The sequence below is a fragment of the Aspergillus steynii genome, assembly GCF_002849105.1.
Source record: "Aspergillus steynii IBT 23096 chromosome Unknown P170scaffold_3, whole genome shotgun sequence".
NCBI classification, from domain to species: Eukaryota; Fungi; Ascomycota; class Eurotiomycetes; order Eurotiales; family Aspergillaceae; genus Aspergillus; species Aspergillus steynii.
In genome coordinates this window covers 3,348,903-3,365,133 of record NW_020194400.1, presented here as the reverse complement: position 1 = coordinate 3,365,133, position 16,231 = coordinate 3,348,903, and the positions used below count along the sequence as shown (strand labels likewise).

Here is a 16,231-nt window from a genome sequence, read left to right as displayed (position 1 = left end):
GGAATCCTCCCATATGTACGTTGATGCAATCGGCACGGAGACTGTCGATATCCCTGATGCCCCGATCGAAGCCCTCGCCACCGGCCAATAATGTCGACGAATCCCGCGCAAACAAATCAACTGCCTTCTGCAAGGTAATCCGTAGTCTGTGCGACGTGCTGTGAAACCGCCTATGACTAAGGTATGATGTAGGGGGCGAGCGGTGGTGGGATGGGAATGTACGCTGTTAGGGCGAAAGTTTGTGTTTTGGGTGACTTTGTTTGTGGTATGATTGTCACTTTCTTTCTTTCTTTCATTTTTTTTTTTTCGTTGCGTTGAGGAATGCAGATGATGTAATATGGTCTTATAGGGCGGTGGTGTTTTCTTTGGGATTGATTGTTTGGTTTGGAAGGATTTTCGTGGTTTGTTGCGGATGACGACTGTGGTTGGAGATTTATATCACCATTGTGTAGCGTTGGATATAAAAATGGGAATGACTTTCGGGAGTTTGAAAGTACCTACTTTTCTAATGTATAATTAGTATACTTATGATATAGTGTATGTATGATTATATCACCAGGAAACAAGTCTCACTGTTTGCTTGATTCCTGGCCAATGCACATCAATGGGTCGATGGTGGCTAAATCGGCTCAGGACGTCAATCAAGGATCGCCATTCTCCTAAAAGCAAACGTTACTCTTGGAATGTGCAATAATCTAGCTACATGTCCTTAATTGATCTAATGATATTTATTAGTGGAGTTTGATATCTTAGCTGTTTTCCTTGAGATGTAAATGAGGAAGTAGTAGACGGGATAGTTGTAGGGGTCGGAAATACAGAGATCCACCATTTCAATCCATGAATACTAAACAGCTTAATCCTTTGGTTTCATTCAATGAACCAAGCCATTCCTCATAATCTACATTAACGGCCCTGTTTGCCCAGAGATCCACCACGTCGCACCGGAAGCTGATCCGGCATATCGACAGGGTCGGTGTTTCCTGAGTGAATGCTCCAAATGAAACCGAGTCTGGGTCGATGGCTCGCTCATCTCTGGAACCTAGCTAGTGTATGCTTCGACGGAGAAAGTAGTACTTAGTTGGTGGTGCATGGTCCTTTGGTCACGCTTAGGCCCGGGGTTTGACTCGGAAATACCGCATTCGGGTGTAGTAACATCTAGTATTCCGCTGGAATATCCATCAGCATGGTTTATTGACATCCATGTCACTATAAATACATCTCCTGAGCTATTGGATATACCAAAGCAACCCAGAAGTCAGTTATATCATACGCCGATGAGGGAAACAAGTGGTGAGATCATGAAGTAGAGATGGATCAATCAACCACCACCGCCTCAGCCACCTTAGCCATGCACACAGCAACTCCGAAACGCATGTCTGGGAACGCGCCGCGCGGGAGAGCCAGAGAGGCAGGAAGGAAGGAAGGAAGTACTGAATGCAGACATCTCCGATGAAAGCCACGTTCGGGATCCAAGCACGAAGTGGTCGACCAGGTGATGCTAACCACAGACATCATGCTGAGCTTGTCGGTCTGGGAGGGTCGCGTTGGCAGAGTCTAGGCTGGCGTCGACTTGGAGTTAATTTACTGGACTTGTTTTTTGTCGTGTGGACGGCTGAGTCGGAAGACGGTTTTTCTTGACTTGACTTGCACTCGAAGTCAACGTCGGGGCTAGTGGTTTTGCATGTGCCTGGGAGAGCGGGAGAAGGTTAGGTTTGATTTGGTCTATGGGCGATGAGGTTAATGCCTCCTACGGAGTCGTGAATTGTTCTACCCAGCTATTACTACGGATAGGCCAAGTTTAATTTAAAACCAAGACCAAAGAGGTTCCCCGGACGGCAGTTGCTCGGCAGACCAAGATCTCAGTCAGATGATATACGGAACCCCGGCAAGACCAGGCAGTCCAATTCCGGGTGGAGAAAATCTTCTCCAAAGATCATCCAATCTCTCCGCAAACCAAGGGACAATCATGGGCTCATTGTTCCGTCCGACGAGGTAAGGATGGGCGATGCCGATGCGATGCGATGCGATGCACGTCTGGGTCTGCGGATGGATGGGGTTTTGTGGAGACGATGAGAGAGATGGTATGGTATGATGATGAATGATGGTTGATCCTGTTTCGCAGTGGACAGGAGGGACGGTAAGGGTAGGGATTTCCGCCGGGGTCTTTTTTTTCTTTTTTTTTTCTTCTTTCTTTTTCTTGTGTGGTTTCAATTTTTGAGAAGGAGGTTGTGTCAGAAATGGAGGTTCGTGTTGAGGAACGGCAAAGGGTATCAGGCCAACTGGCGGACAGAGCACAAGACGGGTCATTTGCAGACGCTGCATGGGAGGGAATAATGGAACCCATGCAAGACGCAGGGAGGTTGGATTTTTCTTTCTTTCTTTCTTTCTTTCTTTCTTTTTTTTTTTTTTTTTTTCAGTTATTATGATTCTACGCTGTAGAAAGAAAGATGTGCTCCCCACCTTTTCCAGTTTACCCCGCAGAATCGAGTTTGTGGCATTCAATCGTGGATCCTGCTGATGGCTTGAAGCCTTATTGGCCTCCCAAAGACCTCGCCCTACAAAGGTACCGCGCGCATTTCTGGTTCTTCGACCGTTTGGCTGCTGGTGTGGTGGCATCGGATATATATTCGCCGTCTGTTTGGTCGAGGCGACTGCAGACGTTACTGGGACTACAGGCCGACGCTGCATCGCATCCCAGGCCTCGACTGTAGGAGGTCGATACTAATGCCGACCTAGCCCCCTAACTAACATGACTGCAGTGCAGAGTAGACGAGGTGGGGAAGGCAAGACTTGTGCACCTCGTTTGTGTTCCCACGGGGTCCGTTTCTGCCCGGACAGAAAGACAAAAGAAAAAAACGGCCAAACCAATGAGAGGCCGATCCTGGCGCATTCATGGAAAATTCCATGAACGTCGTCTCACCCTTGTCCGAGGGATGAAGAGACGGCGACGACGGGGATCCATGGAACGCCGCCAGGAGGTGACGTCCCGACAGCTCCGCCGGAAACGCTGGATGGCCGTACTTTGTCGACCGGCTGATCACCTGGCATTATTCGATCGAGATTCTCCTATGGAGTCGGATGGAGTACGATGACGCCCCTCCCCGGTGCTGAATAAGAAGCACCATCGTCTGCCCGTTGCAACGCCAATCAGCTGCCACGATGGCCGACTGATAGTCCGACGAACGAGCCGTGTCCGGACGAGAAGGAGGAGGCCGCAGAGACCGGGATGCGACAGATCTTAAGCTGCCGGGGGATGAAGGCACGGGCGAATCACGACTGGGGGCCGATACGATCCAGACAACGGGGGGACAGGATGAGATGATGATGATGATGATGGCGACGATCAGCTCCGACTCTCCAGAAGGGAAACAGTCGGGTCCGTGGCGTGGTGGTTGGCATTGAATCATGTTATGCTTCTGGCCGCGTCCACCGGTCGCATCTGATGTCTTGGAGGGATTTAGTATTTATTAGAAATTTATTGAACATATTTTATTCCAGTCTTTTTTGGGTAGTATTTTTTCCCCTGGAATAATCCACAGACTGAGGGATTGGGGACTACGCTGTAAATCTCTTGGATGGTTTCATAGTGTGCATTAGTTGGATGGAGTCACGGAACTGCAAGAGAGTCAAAGCAGAATCCCCATCACTAATATTTAGTCGAGGAGTCAAGCAATACCGACCGAAAACACAGAAAATTAGACCCGCCAGACCTTTTTCTTTTTTTTTTTTCTTCCCCTCTGCCTCACTTTGACTTTTGGACTGCATTTTTGCCTTTACCCACATCGATCAACCAACCGCCCTTTCGTTTTCTTTTCCCCGTGGATTTCCTTTCCTTCCGGCTCCCCTCTCGCTCTACTGAATCCATCAATTCGCAATTTCAATATTCACGACTCCCTCGACACGTCCGATCCCGGCCAGAACTGCCTCCGTCAACCTCAATCGGGGGTTGACTCGGTCGATCACGCTGGCTTCGCGTTGACGCCTCGCCCGTCGCGCTTTTCCCCGCATCGGCGCTACTTTTGCATTGATTCGACTCTCGTCTTTGATGCTCCTCGCTCTCATCCTTACCTGATCACGAGGTGTCGTCTTTTTTTTTTTTTTTTTTTTCTCCCTTCGTTTTTCTTCATCTCCCTTTCTTTTTTTCGGTTTGAGATCCAGAGGGACCCACTGTGTGTGGTTTGTCGTTTCTAGTCCCGTCCTTTTCGGTCGCTCGAGGAAATCCATCAATCCAACGAACCTCTGCCGTCTGTTGTGATCCGCGCCTCAGCCATGGCTAGCTAGTGAATGCTGCGGATGAATCCTTAACTTCGACTCCAAGGGCATCCGCTCTGCCCGGCAGACGGTCCTGCTAGGGCCTTATTGTGTTATTTTCGTTCTTGCGTCTACAGATTCACTCCTCTCGACCGTCTCTTTCCGCCCGCTGAAGCCTTTCGGCGCCGGCCCTTCGTTTCCTGACCCGTCATTCTCTCGACCCGGAGACTTTCCCATCGGATCGCCAGCGGTTCTCGTTCAGAATGGCGGGCAATGGCTTCCAGAGTGCCCAGTTCCTCGCTCCTCCGGCCGTGACTGCCTTGAGGCAGGAGGCCCGCACCATCGACCCGAATCTCTCCCCCTCGATGCGCTCCGTGTCCGACAACATGCAAGAAGAACGCGAAGATTTGAGGGAGGCGGCGGAACAGACCCTGAATGTGATCGTCGATCTGGACCTCGAGGGCCGCATCAAATGGGTCAGCCCCTCGTGGAAACAGGTGGTGGGCACCCCCGCTGAGTCGGTGGAAGGACGAATGATCTCGGAGGTCTTGGCCGGCAACAAGAACGTCTTCCAGGACGCCATCGAGTCCTTGAAGGAGGACGACTCTCGCAGCCGCTTCGTTCGTTTCGCCGTCCACATGGGCCCCGACTCGGTGCTGAAGTATTCGCCGGAGCCGCAACCTCTGGATCTGGATGCTTCCGGCGCCGAAGCTGAAGGCGCGGACGCCCAAGATGCGACGTCGGCGAAACTGGAGGAGCGCAACAATGATATTATCAACATGGAGGGACAAGGAATCATGGCATTTGACCGGACTTCGAGCGGGACCGGCCATGTAAGTGTGACAATGACAGCCGAAACAGGATCTAGATAAGGCCCAGGAAGCACTAACCGTCTTGATCGTTCGATAGACCATGTGGATGTTACGGCCCTTCACGCAGCCAAGGGAAGTCACGATCGATCTTCCTCCGTTGCTAGTGGAATCGCTAGGTGTTGGAGCGGAGGTCCTCGCGAACTACTTGACGACGCTGGCCGAAGCGGCTGCCACCGAGCCCGATCCCACCAGATATCCTGCCCCGAACCCCATCCTGTGTCGAATCTGCGAGCGCCAAATCACGCCCTGGTGGTTTGAGAAACATTCGGATCTGTGTCTTCAGGAGCATCGGGCCGAGATGGATGTCCAGATAGCGCAGGAGAACCTGAACGAGCACCGCCATGCCATTGTGAAGGTGTTGGATGCTTTGGAGGCCAGACAGGGCAGGCCGTTGGTCCTTGGTGACGGAAACCCGCCTCCGACACCTCAGCCGGAGTATAAGGGCCTGCCCATCGGCCCTTCGCCCGTGGCTTCGGCTCCCTCGTCGGGGTCTGTCTCCAATTCCAGCTCTGCTCCTGCCACCCCGCCCCGGTCCAGAGACCACTCGGCCTCGGGCATGGGACACGCTCGAGGTCGGTCCTTCGCCGTGCGACGGCCGTTATCGCGAGTGGTGGAGCTTATTCTTGATCTATGCGACACGGCCCTGGAGATCAACATGCCGGTGATCAAGGAGACCCGCGCGGATAACGGTGACGATTTTCGAACCATGTCTCCGCAGTCGGAGTCCCGAGTCTCGCAGGTTCTGCAGTGGCAGTCTCCCAGTTCGAATACTCTCGAGCAGGAGCAGGGCCTCGCAGCGCTGTGCATGGACACGGAACAGGTTTCGAGGGCGAAGGTGGATGCGGTCATTCGCCATCGTAGAATCGTCGAGTACGCCGAACGGATTCGCATTGAATACACGGTGCTGGTAGAAGAGTGTATCACGGCCGCCCTGAGCAAAGCCGAGCGCATTGCGGCTGGTCAATTGAGCGATTCTGGCTCCTCCGACGATGAAGCTCCCAGGGAAGATCCGCCGGCCGCCGCTCCCAGCCCCAGGTTGTCTCGCGAGATCGCACCGCCGCCACCGCCGCCTGCCATGTCCGCCCTGACGATGTCTATGCGAAACTCGCCGGATCGCTTTCCGTCTCCCTATCCCTCCGAGGGGAAGCCGACTTCATCGGTGGCCGTGTCAACCGGGTCCAACAGTCCGATGGAATGCCCGACTCCCCGCTCTCACAAGAGCATGGCCGGCGTGCTGGGCACATCCCAATCGTCCCGCCGAGCTCTTTCCTCCATAGACCCCGACGTGGGTGACTACAGCGACAGCAGCGTGCCGTCGTCGGTTTTCCCCGGAGCCATGCGAACTGATTCCCCATCCTCCGATCGCAGCCTCAAACGACGAAGCCTGGTGCTTCCCGGGCTGTCCAGCTCCCCCCATCGGCAACATTCTCCGGCCAGGGCCTCGGGACCGCACTCCCCGTTGCGCATGCCCAAACCACGCCTGTCCAGCGGCGCCGATAGCTTACCCTCTCCGATCGTGTCCCCCTTGACGAATGCCGGTGAACTGGCTCACCATCACTTTCGCCATCATCGCCGGCAATCTTCCGCCACTTCTTCGGACATGGCGCGGCCGCCGGTGTCGCCTCATTTGACAACTGCCCGTGAGCCGCAGCCACGCCCGGCACCGCCTTCCATCAAAGACTTCGAAATCATTAAGCCCATCAGCAAAGGCGCCTTCGGCAGCGTGTATTTGTCCAAGAAGAAGACCACCGGCGAATACTTTGCAATCAAGGTGTTGAAGAAAGCGGACATGGTCGCGAAGAACCAGGTCACCAACGTCAAGGCCGAGCGGGCCATCATGATGTGGCAGGGCGAGAGCGATTTTGTCGCTAAGCTGTACTGGACGTTCTCCAGCAAAGAATACCTCTATCTGGTGATGGAGTATCTCAATGGAGGCGATTGTGCTTCGCTTGTCAAGGTTCTTGGTGGTCTTCCTGAGGACTGGGCCAAGAAGTACGTCGCCGAAATTGTTCTCGGGGTCGAGCATCTCCATGGTCGAGGTATTGTCCATCGTGATCTCAAACCGGACAACTTCCTTATCGATCAAACGGGCCATCTCAAGCTCACCGACTTCGGTCTGTCCCGCATGGGTCTGGTCGGACGTCAAAAGCGCGTTCTCAAGACCATGAACGAGCCGGCCCCCGACTTGTTGCAACAAGGGCCCTTTCCTCGCGCTACATCGATAACCTCCTCCCGATCAGCCTCGTTTGATTTTCAAGGTAACGGTTCGCCGGGCTCGACGCCGCTCATCACGCCGGATGCTGCGAGCAGCATACCCCAGCCATCCTACTTCAATCTCAACCAAGGCGGCGGTCTCAGTCGTCAAACCTCGCGCCGAGCGTCAGGCTACCGCAGTGATAGTGGAGGGAGCGACAACTTGAATGCCATCTTCCAATCGCTATCACTGAATGAGGGTAGCGAAACGGCAAGTTCTTTACCGGTTCCCGTCCCTGGCCAGTCTTCAAATAGCGTAACCGAGGAAGAGGGCCAGAGCGAGCTGGGCGAGTCGCCGCAGCTTTATCCGCTTCATTTGTCTCATAGTATCCCAACTTCGCACGAGACTCCCCCGCAACAGGGCATGATGCCGCCGCTGATGGCGCTCTTCGATCCCGAGGATCATAACCGACGTTTTGTCGGTACTCCTGACTATCTGGCGCCGGAGACGATCAACGGCGTGGGCCAGGACGAGATGAGCGATTGGTGGTCTTTGGGCTGCATTATGTTTGAGTTTCTGTTCGGATACCCGCCGTTCAACGCAGACTCCCCGGACGAAGTTTTCGACAACATCCTCCACCGACGAATTAACTGGCCGGAAGAGATCGAGGAACTGGCAACCCCAGAATCCATTGATCTTATTAACAAGCTTATGACCATCAATCCGCGCGAGCGAATTGGATCGAACGTCAATGAGAAGTATCCCAACGGAGGTGCGGAAATTCGAAGCCACCCGTGGTTTTCGGATATCAACTGGGACACACTCCTCGATGACAAGGCCCAATTTGTCCCGAACCTGGAGAATCCCGAAGATACTGAGTACTTCGATGCCCGAGGAGCTACCCTCCAGGCCTTTACGGAGGAGCTTGAGGATGGCAGTTCCCCACCGCATCCGGCAACAGTTGGGCCCTACCCAGACAGACCCCACGATGCACTGTTCAAGGTTCGCTCGCAGGTCAATGCTACGAAGCGACCCCAGATGCCTCTACACATCCCGCCTCATGTGCGCGAGTCACGCAGCCGACGACTCAGCGAGCCCACCCTGGCCGATGATTTTGGCAATTTCGCCTTTAAGAACCTTCCCATGTTGGAGAAGGCCAATAAAGACGTGATCCAAAAACTGCGTCAGGAGGCAATGCAAGCTCAGCAACGTCATGTCACGCCTTCGGGTGCACCGCAGCAGACGCAGCCTCCACAGACACCAGCCCAAGCCCAAGCACCAGCGCCAGGCCAGGCACAGGGCCCGCCACCTCCACCGCCGCCAGCAGCTCCTTCATCCGGTCCTTCTCTGGAGGGCAGTCCTTTGCCAATGTCGTTGCAGCGAACACTGTCGCACAACAAGGGCAACAACCGGCCCTCGTCACCTTCAGGCCTGAGTCAAGGGAATTCGTCTCCTAGCCGTCCCTCGCAGCCGTCGTCTCCACTCCTGGTGCAATTCAGCACCGGTCACCACAACCACGAGCGAAGAAAAACATCGGGATCTTCTTCGGCTAACTCTCACCAATCCAGCGGATCTTTCCAACCGGGTGCCCCGGATCAGAACCGTATGGCGAGTTTGAAACTCAGCTCCACGGCATCGTCGCCGATCAAAAGCACTCGAGCCACGACCCATTCACCGGACAAAACGCCCTCTGGTCCCCCGCGTCAAGGCAGCGTTCCTGTTGGAAGAGCCCGGTCGCAGACTATTGGCTCGCAAGACGGGGACTTGTCGTCGTCTTTGGCAAAGGAATCGTACGTCGCAGGTCATTACAAGCGCCGCAGTCAACTTCTCGATGTTTCACCGTCCTCCTCGGATAACGAGGACCCGCGCACCAAGGCACTGCTTAAAGTGCAACGGCGGCGCCAGAGCTCCCGACGCCTTTCTCAGATCAATATACCCGAAGGACCTTTCTTCCGGCCGCTGGACGTGCTCATCTGTGAAGACCATCCGGTGTCGAGGTTGGTGATGGAACGTTTGTTTGAGAAGCTCCGCTGCCGCACCATCACGGCTATCAATGGCTCAGAGGCCATGCGTTATGCACTGAGCGAAGTTCGGTTCGATATCATATTGACGGAATACAAGCTACCTCAAGTGAATGGGGCCGATGTGGCACGTATGGTGAGAGAGACGCGGAGCGCCAACCGACATACGCCCATCATTGCAGTCACCGGCTATCTAAAGGACCTGCCCGAGACGCATCACTTTAACACGCTCATCGAGAAACCACCGACTTTGACTAAGTTCACGGAATTGTTGTGCAGATTCTGCCAGTGGAAACCTCCACCAAAAGATTGGACACCCTCGCAACCCTTGCCCATTCCACAATCGGTGTTGCGTCACTCTGCTGCACCGACTGAGCATAGCCCCAGCTCGACCACGTCGTCTGGCTTCATGCCGGTGCCGTCAAGCTCGTACCGAGGATCTAGTCGCCAAGACTCCATTGGCAGCAGCTCTTTTGGTGACGTGGAATCTGTCAAAGCCGAGGATGCTCCAGCGGGTTCAAATCGCCAAACTGATGAGTGGGCTCCTAACCAAGGTGGACTCGGCATCTCCGAGGATGCGACTGCGAGCCAAAAGAGCTCCGATCCGACCCCCAGTACTGACTCGAATCCGGAATCTTTACCACACTTGTTACACGCAGTCTCTGCACCGGCCGAAATGAACCCTTCCACCGCGTATGCCCCTCGCAAGCAGCGGTCCAGCGAAGCCATTCAGGCCAAAAGAAAATCCTTGGAGAAGAAGCGCCATGAGTGTGCAGAGTCCGGGGATGACGAGGACGAGGAGTTCGGTGCCGCCCAAGCACGCGCGCAAAGTCCTCGTCACCGGTCCCATCGCCCCGGCTCCAAGCTAGGGATCGAGATGATGAGAACCAACAGTCGAGGAAGCGTGGTCAGTGGCAGCGAGGAGGTGCTCAAGAAAGAAAGGGAGGCGCTCGAGAGAGCCAGAGGCGTGGGTCTGGGCAGCATCGGTGATCAACTCGGGTCGTCTCCTCGTAGTATCAGGCTCGAGGATCGATTCGAGGGGCTTCAAATCCCCGAGGAAGCTGTCTCCGGGTCAACTGATGAGGATTTCAGTCCTCGACATTCTCCTCTGCCTCCCAATGACAAAGGGAACCCCACTGGACGCGAGACAGGCGCCGAAGCCAACACAGAAACCCCTCAGAAGGGGCAAATCACGCCTCCAATCATGTTCAGCAGGGTTGACGAGGACCTCGAAACCACACCAACTGACCCCAACACGCCGTCCGTCAAGATCAAAGATTACAGCGACGCGGATATCAGCACCGATAGTGAGGTTATCCAAACCCCCGAATCTGAAGCTACACCTCGGCCTATACACACGCCATCACTTGGCATAGATCCAGAGGACACCACGCCACGCCAATCGGGTCGATAAAGCCAGTCACTGATCGCGGTTGGTGACGGGACTTCTCTACTTGAAGAATTTGGGTTTGAAAAAAGAAAAAAGAAAACAAAACAAAACAAAAAAAAAGCTAAAGAGAACTGTAGACGTTGCTCGCTTGCCGTCTTTGGTATGGAGATTCGAGGAGTTTATTTGCATTTTCTCCGCCCTGGAAGCGCTGTCCTGTATCTTCGCCGCTGCTTGCTTGATACATTCTCGCATCTTTGCATTCTCTGTATCAGTGACGGATTGACTTATTGATTTCTTCCTTCCAACTCACTGTGCACTACTGTCAGAATATCTCCGCGTCATTTGCTCTTCCCTCATTTTTCGATTTCTTTTTTTTCTTCGTCTTCTCTCCTGTTCAACTAAGCGGGCGTTTGGGTGTCAAATGACATGGACATTTGTTATCTATCATCTCAACCAGGTCGTTTGAGGTTTCTTTCTTTTTTTCACCATTTTCCTTGTGTTCAAACAACCAAACCAATTTTTCTATTCTTCGCCAAGAATGAATAGAATCAATTGGTTGATTGGTTCTCTCTCTATGTATGTACGAGATTTAAAAAATCGTCTTCGGAAAAAAAAAAAGGAAACAAAAAACAAAAAAACAAAAGCCGGACTTTGGATTATTTCTTCGTGATTTTTCCCCTCTCTCTAAAATAGGATCAAAAAAGCACGCTTTTGTTCGTTCTTAGGAGGGTGGGGTTTGGTTCTCTCCTATTGAGTTGTTTTGTTTCTCTTCGTTCATTGTCCAGCATGGTTGGCTCATGAAGTCAATTGTTTCATTTCAAGTGGGTGTGCGTGTTTCTAACCGAACTTTTTTTTTTGTGCTGTACTTTTCAGGATTTTTAATGTATGATATACGAATGATATGAGATCATGATATAATAGTGTGAGATTTAAGTTTTCAATAGTAGACCAAGGGGATATACGGAGTACGGAGTATGATGGCATTCACCACCCTAGGCGTAGGAGGGAAGTTCGATCAGATCTACTCCGTAGGGGAAAAAAGAACGAAGAGTTCAAAAGGAGTGGGACTTGCGAAGAACTAGCTCTGCTAACTATCGAACCAAAGTCTAATATGAAACCATCATTACATCACTTCCGAGATCCGAGAAAAGACGCAAAAATGGGAAAGGTCTGAAGAGGACGGAAGATCTAGAACGCGGAAAAGGCAAGCGCTGAAATATCAGACCGACGCGGTCGGGAAGATAATTTAAGGGATCAGAACCATTGGAAAGCTATTAGGTTGTATCGACAAAAATGCATCTGTATATGTTGAAATGAGATGGGAAAAGAAAAAACAAAAGCAATCAAACAATGCCGCCCACTGGTATGTAGTATATGTACTTGGAAAAATGTAACATGAATGATAGGCTGATGGAGCATCAAATCAGGTATCTGTGAAGTATCTGTCTATGTATTCAGGGAATGTAGTTTTTGATCGTATCAAGTCCGACGGTTTTATGTTTCTTGTAGTTGGGTTGGGATTCGGTCTTCTACCGTGGCTGTTGTTCCGAATGACGGCTTCTGCCGGAGGGCGAGGCCGTGCGGATTTGAGTCAGCGCGTCGTTTTGCTCGAAGCGTCCCTGCTCGGCGAGATCTTCGTGCTCGCGGCTGTTGAGACTGTTGCGGTGGCGGAAGAAGCGGTTGCGGCTGATCGAGGAAGCGATGCTGTGTCCGCCCTGCGATTCGGTCGACCGGCGGCCTTCGTGGTTGGAGGGAACGCTGAGATTGGAGTTGCCACGAGGTCTGGAGCGAGACGAAGAGGTACGGCTTCGACGCTCGGCCTCTTCTTCCTCTTCTTCCTGGATGCGACGTTCGGCATTCTCACGGTTGGCGAAACGGACAACGTCGTCGACTCGTTGGGTGCGGTCTTCGAAGACGTCACCCATCACATCGCCGGAGGAGACATCGCGCATACCCAGCGAGAAGTCGACGTGCTTGCGGGATTGCATGGTGTCGCCACGGGCTCGGGCAGCGGCGGTGGCTGCACCTTTCCGGAGGATTGACGGGTGGCGGAGGGCGCCGGAGGTGAAGCTGGAGTTGTCGCCCACGTCGCCTCGCTCGCTCAGGGGCGTAGGCGGAGGACGGCTGTCGTTGCTGGAACCCAGCTGATTGCCCATACCGGTGACATGGAGCGGAATGTCGACCCGCGCACCCTGGAGGTTCATGCGAGGGCCCTCGATGCCAATCTCCTGCAAGGCGATCATGAGCATGCAGATGAACTTGTTGCGGCGCTGCAGACGGAGACCTTCGTTCTGCCAGTTGGATTTGTAGAAGAAGACGACGTTGAGGGTCACGGAGAAGTTCTCGGTCACTTGACGCATCTCAGTAAGGATGTTGGTTTGGAACTCGCGACGTTCACTTCGGACAAATTCGAGAAGGCGCTGGCGGAGAGCATCGATCTGCTCGAGGGTCGTGCCGTACTTGATGACGATGGGGATTGCCTCGGCGAGGGCTCCGGATCGGCGCTGGTTGAGAATAAAAAGGCCGTTGAGGTAACTGTTGGGTGCCTGGACGATGTGACCCTGCATCTTCTTAAACTCAGTGTAGAGTAGCGAGATTTGCTTGACAAAGTAGTCGTCACCCAGACCGGCATCACCGGCGTTACCGTAAATCGTGACACGATCGCCGACATCGAATGGGTGCTTGACGAAAACGAAGATGACCGACTGAAGGAATTCCTGCGCAGTGGCAGAGAAAAGCCAGGACAAGGCGAGGACGGTGGAACCGGCGGATGTAAGCACACCGGCGGCGGAGGTCGAGATGAGGGAAAGGAAAACGATAATGGCAATCACGACCACGAAGAACTCGAAGACATTATCCAGCCTCGACACCACGGAGTCAAGATCCTTCAGGGACGCAGTGATGGACTTGCGCTCACGTCCAATTTCAACGCAGACGGCCTCCAGCTCATCCATGGAGATGTCACCGTTCATATCCTTGTCGAACATGATGAACGCGGCATCCGCCTCGTCATTGTTGTCGAAAGCCTCCTTCAAATCACCCGAGAAAACCGTATCGAAACCGTTGCGCACGAACGTGCGGTACAGGCGGCGCGCAAGGACTTGGCAACCGGTTGTGGTGCGCAGAAGGGTCAAAACGACCTGATAGGGGTGCGTGCTGTTGGTGGCTTTCCGGCCGGTGAAATCCGCCGCCACTGCGCCTGCCACGTCGCCAACCTTGTTCAGAGCACCCTTGGCGACCCGCTGGGCCTTTCCTGCATAGTGCAAAGGAGTCTTGGTTCCGGTGTTTTCCTTCTCCTGTCCCTCTTGATAATCCTCATCGTCGGCAAGCTTGTTCCGAGAGAAGTCGTACAGTTTGGTCAAGCTACCAATCTGGAACTTGTTGATCTCAATGCGATCGGCGTAGGTCCGGGTGTGGAAACTGATGGCAATCAACTGGATGATGAATTTTTCGATGAGGTTGAGAATGACGAAAACGAAGATGGCAATGATGATGGTGTTGACGGTTTTCTCCCAGCTTCGAGTGCGCTTGCTGCCATCAACGTGATGGCTTTTCATGGTGGGTAGGAAAGAAATTTCCACCCCCAGCCACCAGAAGAAAAGAGTGGCGTGAAGCTCCAATTGCTTGGCCACATCGCGCCATTTCTTCGCATTGTTGGTGAAAACACTAGCAAGAATTCCCACGGGGATAGGGAGTAGTTTGGCCACAATCTACAGGTAGGATTTGATTAGCAAGATGTGAACGGGTGTCCGAGCATAGGGGTTGTACGTACTCTTCCGGCCCACAGTGTCAACCAGACGATTTCTAGCCAGACCGAGAACCAGAGCAGCTGAACGCCTCCCACGTTGGCATCGGGAAAAGCCAAAGCACCGACCAACAAAGGAATGAGCAGGATGACGACGAGAGGCACAATATACGTGAGGTACCGAACGATAAAGCTAGACTCGTGGAGTTTTTTGATGAATTTGGCAAAGCTGGTGTTGGGGTTTTCCGGCGGGTTGTAGACGGCGGCTTTCTCGTGCAGTGGGTTGGTTGCCTCGTCGAATTCATCCACGTTTTGGGAGCGACGCGAACGAGTTCGAGAGATAGAGTGGTTGTCTCCTGCATCCTCTCCTCCGTTCTCCTTGTCATTCTCTTCCCGGGTCGAGCGAGAAGCCACACGCTCTGCTTCAAGAACCGCAAGATCGTCTTCGAGGCGCATGGCTTGCTCCCTGGAGGCCGAAGGGGACCGCAATGCCGTTCTATCTAGATCATCGTGGGCGGTGTTCACTCGAAGATGGTTTCCATAGCCATCATTGGACTCGTTGACGTAGGTGCCATCATCAGAAACTTGGGGTTCGCCGGTCTTGTCTTTCTTCTTCTCTTCGGGATATTTGGGAGCTGGAATCTCCTCCACGGGGGTTGACATGCTGGCACCAGGCCAGATGGCGCGGAAGAAAAAATCGACGGAAAATTAATACGATACTAGTAAAGAGGGTAAAAAGCCCGGAATCGATGCCAGAGCTCGGAAGTATTAAAACGAATGGTAATGTAGGCGTTGGTAAATAGGGAAAAAAAATATAAATCAAGTATAAAAGAATGAAGATAAGCGAGTGTAGTAGGAGAGAAAGAGGAGAAGAACGCGGGAGAGAGGAGGAGCCCCGAATTCTATAGAAATCGACTTTCTCCTAGGCCGGTTGTGTAGCTAGCTAGTCTCAGACGCCAACAAGGGCAGGAAGAGAGTCCAACACGGGTGGGGACCACGTTAAACGGTATCGAGTTTAGGTCGTCAAGGGGGGACACCAGGGCGGCTTAATCTGCGAGATGGCGTGTCTGAACGAGGAAGGGGTGGAAATTAAAGTGACAAGCAAGCCGGTAGGGCTAGATAGTTCTTCGTGGGATGCGAGAGATGGAAGGGAAGAAGGGGGGAACGATGCGATCAAAAAACGACCGAGGGGGGAGAGCGAGAGTGGAAGGCCATTAAAACCACGAGACGAATAATGGCAAAAGGAAAAAGAAAAAAAGAAAGAAAAAAAGAAAAAAAAAAAAAAAAAAAAAAAAAGAAAACTGGAGCAGCATTTGAGCACCAACAATAGCAGCCAGAAGGAGGAGCGAGGTCGATGCGGGAAGATGCCGATCGCACGGGAATATGGACCGGTGGAGCAATCGAGAGATTTCGTCAGTCCAGACCGTTGGGAGAACCTCTCCGAATGGCCCTCGTCTCCAATGCATTCACTCCTTCGGGGACCAGAGAATGCTGACAGTCGGGGTCGACCGGCGTCGCGACGATCGCTCCCTCTGGCGACATCGGGGGGATCATTTGAAGACCGGGATGGCAAGGCGACGAGGGCGATTCATTTGCTCATCTGGTCGCGAGTCAGGCCTAAGCGAAGCACCTACAGCGAGCAGTCCGACACACCACGACCAAGGCAAGGAAAGGACTCCTCACTGGATTCTAGCCCGTGGCTAGAGGGCCCCTAAGTGGTCCCTCCGAGTGGTCCAACCGGGGCCATGCAAAGTCAAA

The 16,231-nt window shown here is 53.2% G+C and overlaps 3 protein-coding genes across 3 annotated transcripts; 1 reads left to right on the top strand and 2 right to left on the bottom strand.

Annotated features, from left to right (window-relative positions):
- Positions 1-1,800: 1,800 nt before the first annotated feature.
- On the bottom strand, positions 1,801-2,414 carry P170DRAFT_436083 (uncharacterized protein). Its single transcript, XM_024849081.1, has one exon. It carries the CDS (start codon positions 2,320-2,322, stop codon positions 1,864-1,866), a length of 459 nt encoding a protein of 152 aa, XP_024706304.1. The 5' UTR covers positions 2,323-2,414; the 3' UTR covers positions 1,801-1,863.
- Positions 2,415-4,096: 1,682 nt separating this feature from the next.
- On the top strand, positions 4,097-11,104 carry P170DRAFT_406477 (protein kinase RIM15). Its single transcript, XM_024846629.1, has 2 exons — positions 4,097-5,084; positions 5,161-11,104. The coding sequence occupies exons 1-2, from the start codon at positions 4,515-4,517 to the stop codon at positions 10,750-10,752; spliced, it is 6,162 nt and encodes a 2,053-aa protein (XP_024706303.1). The 5' UTR covers positions 4,097-4,514; the 3' UTR covers positions 10,753-11,104.
- Positions 11,105-12,257: 1,153 nt separating this feature from the next.
- P170DRAFT_474548 (Mechanosensitive ion channel family) lies at positions 12,258-15,136 on the bottom strand (the record flags this gene model as incomplete). The annotated part of the gene is made up of 2 exons (XM_024853158.1): positions 12,258-14,438; positions 14,501-15,136. The coding sequence occupies 2 exons, from the start codon at positions 15,134-15,136 to the stop codon at positions 12,258-12,260; spliced, it is 2,817 nt and encodes a 938-aa protein (XP_024706302.1).
- Between the last annotated feature and the right edge of the window lie 1,095 nt (positions 15,137-16,231).

Coding starts and splice junctions, on each gene's coding strand:
- P170DRAFT_406477 (XM_024846629.1), top strand. CDS start 4,515: ATGGCGGGCAATGGCTTCCAGAGTGCCCAGTTCCTCGCTCCTCCGGCC. Junction 5,085..5,160: donor CTTCGAGCGGGACCGGCCAT/GTAAGTGTGACA, acceptor ATCGTTCGATAG/ACCATGTGGATGTTACGGCC.
- P170DRAFT_436083 (XM_024849081.1), bottom strand. CDS start 2,322: ATGCAGCGTCTGCAAATGACCCGTCTTGTGCTCTGTCCGCCAGTTGGC.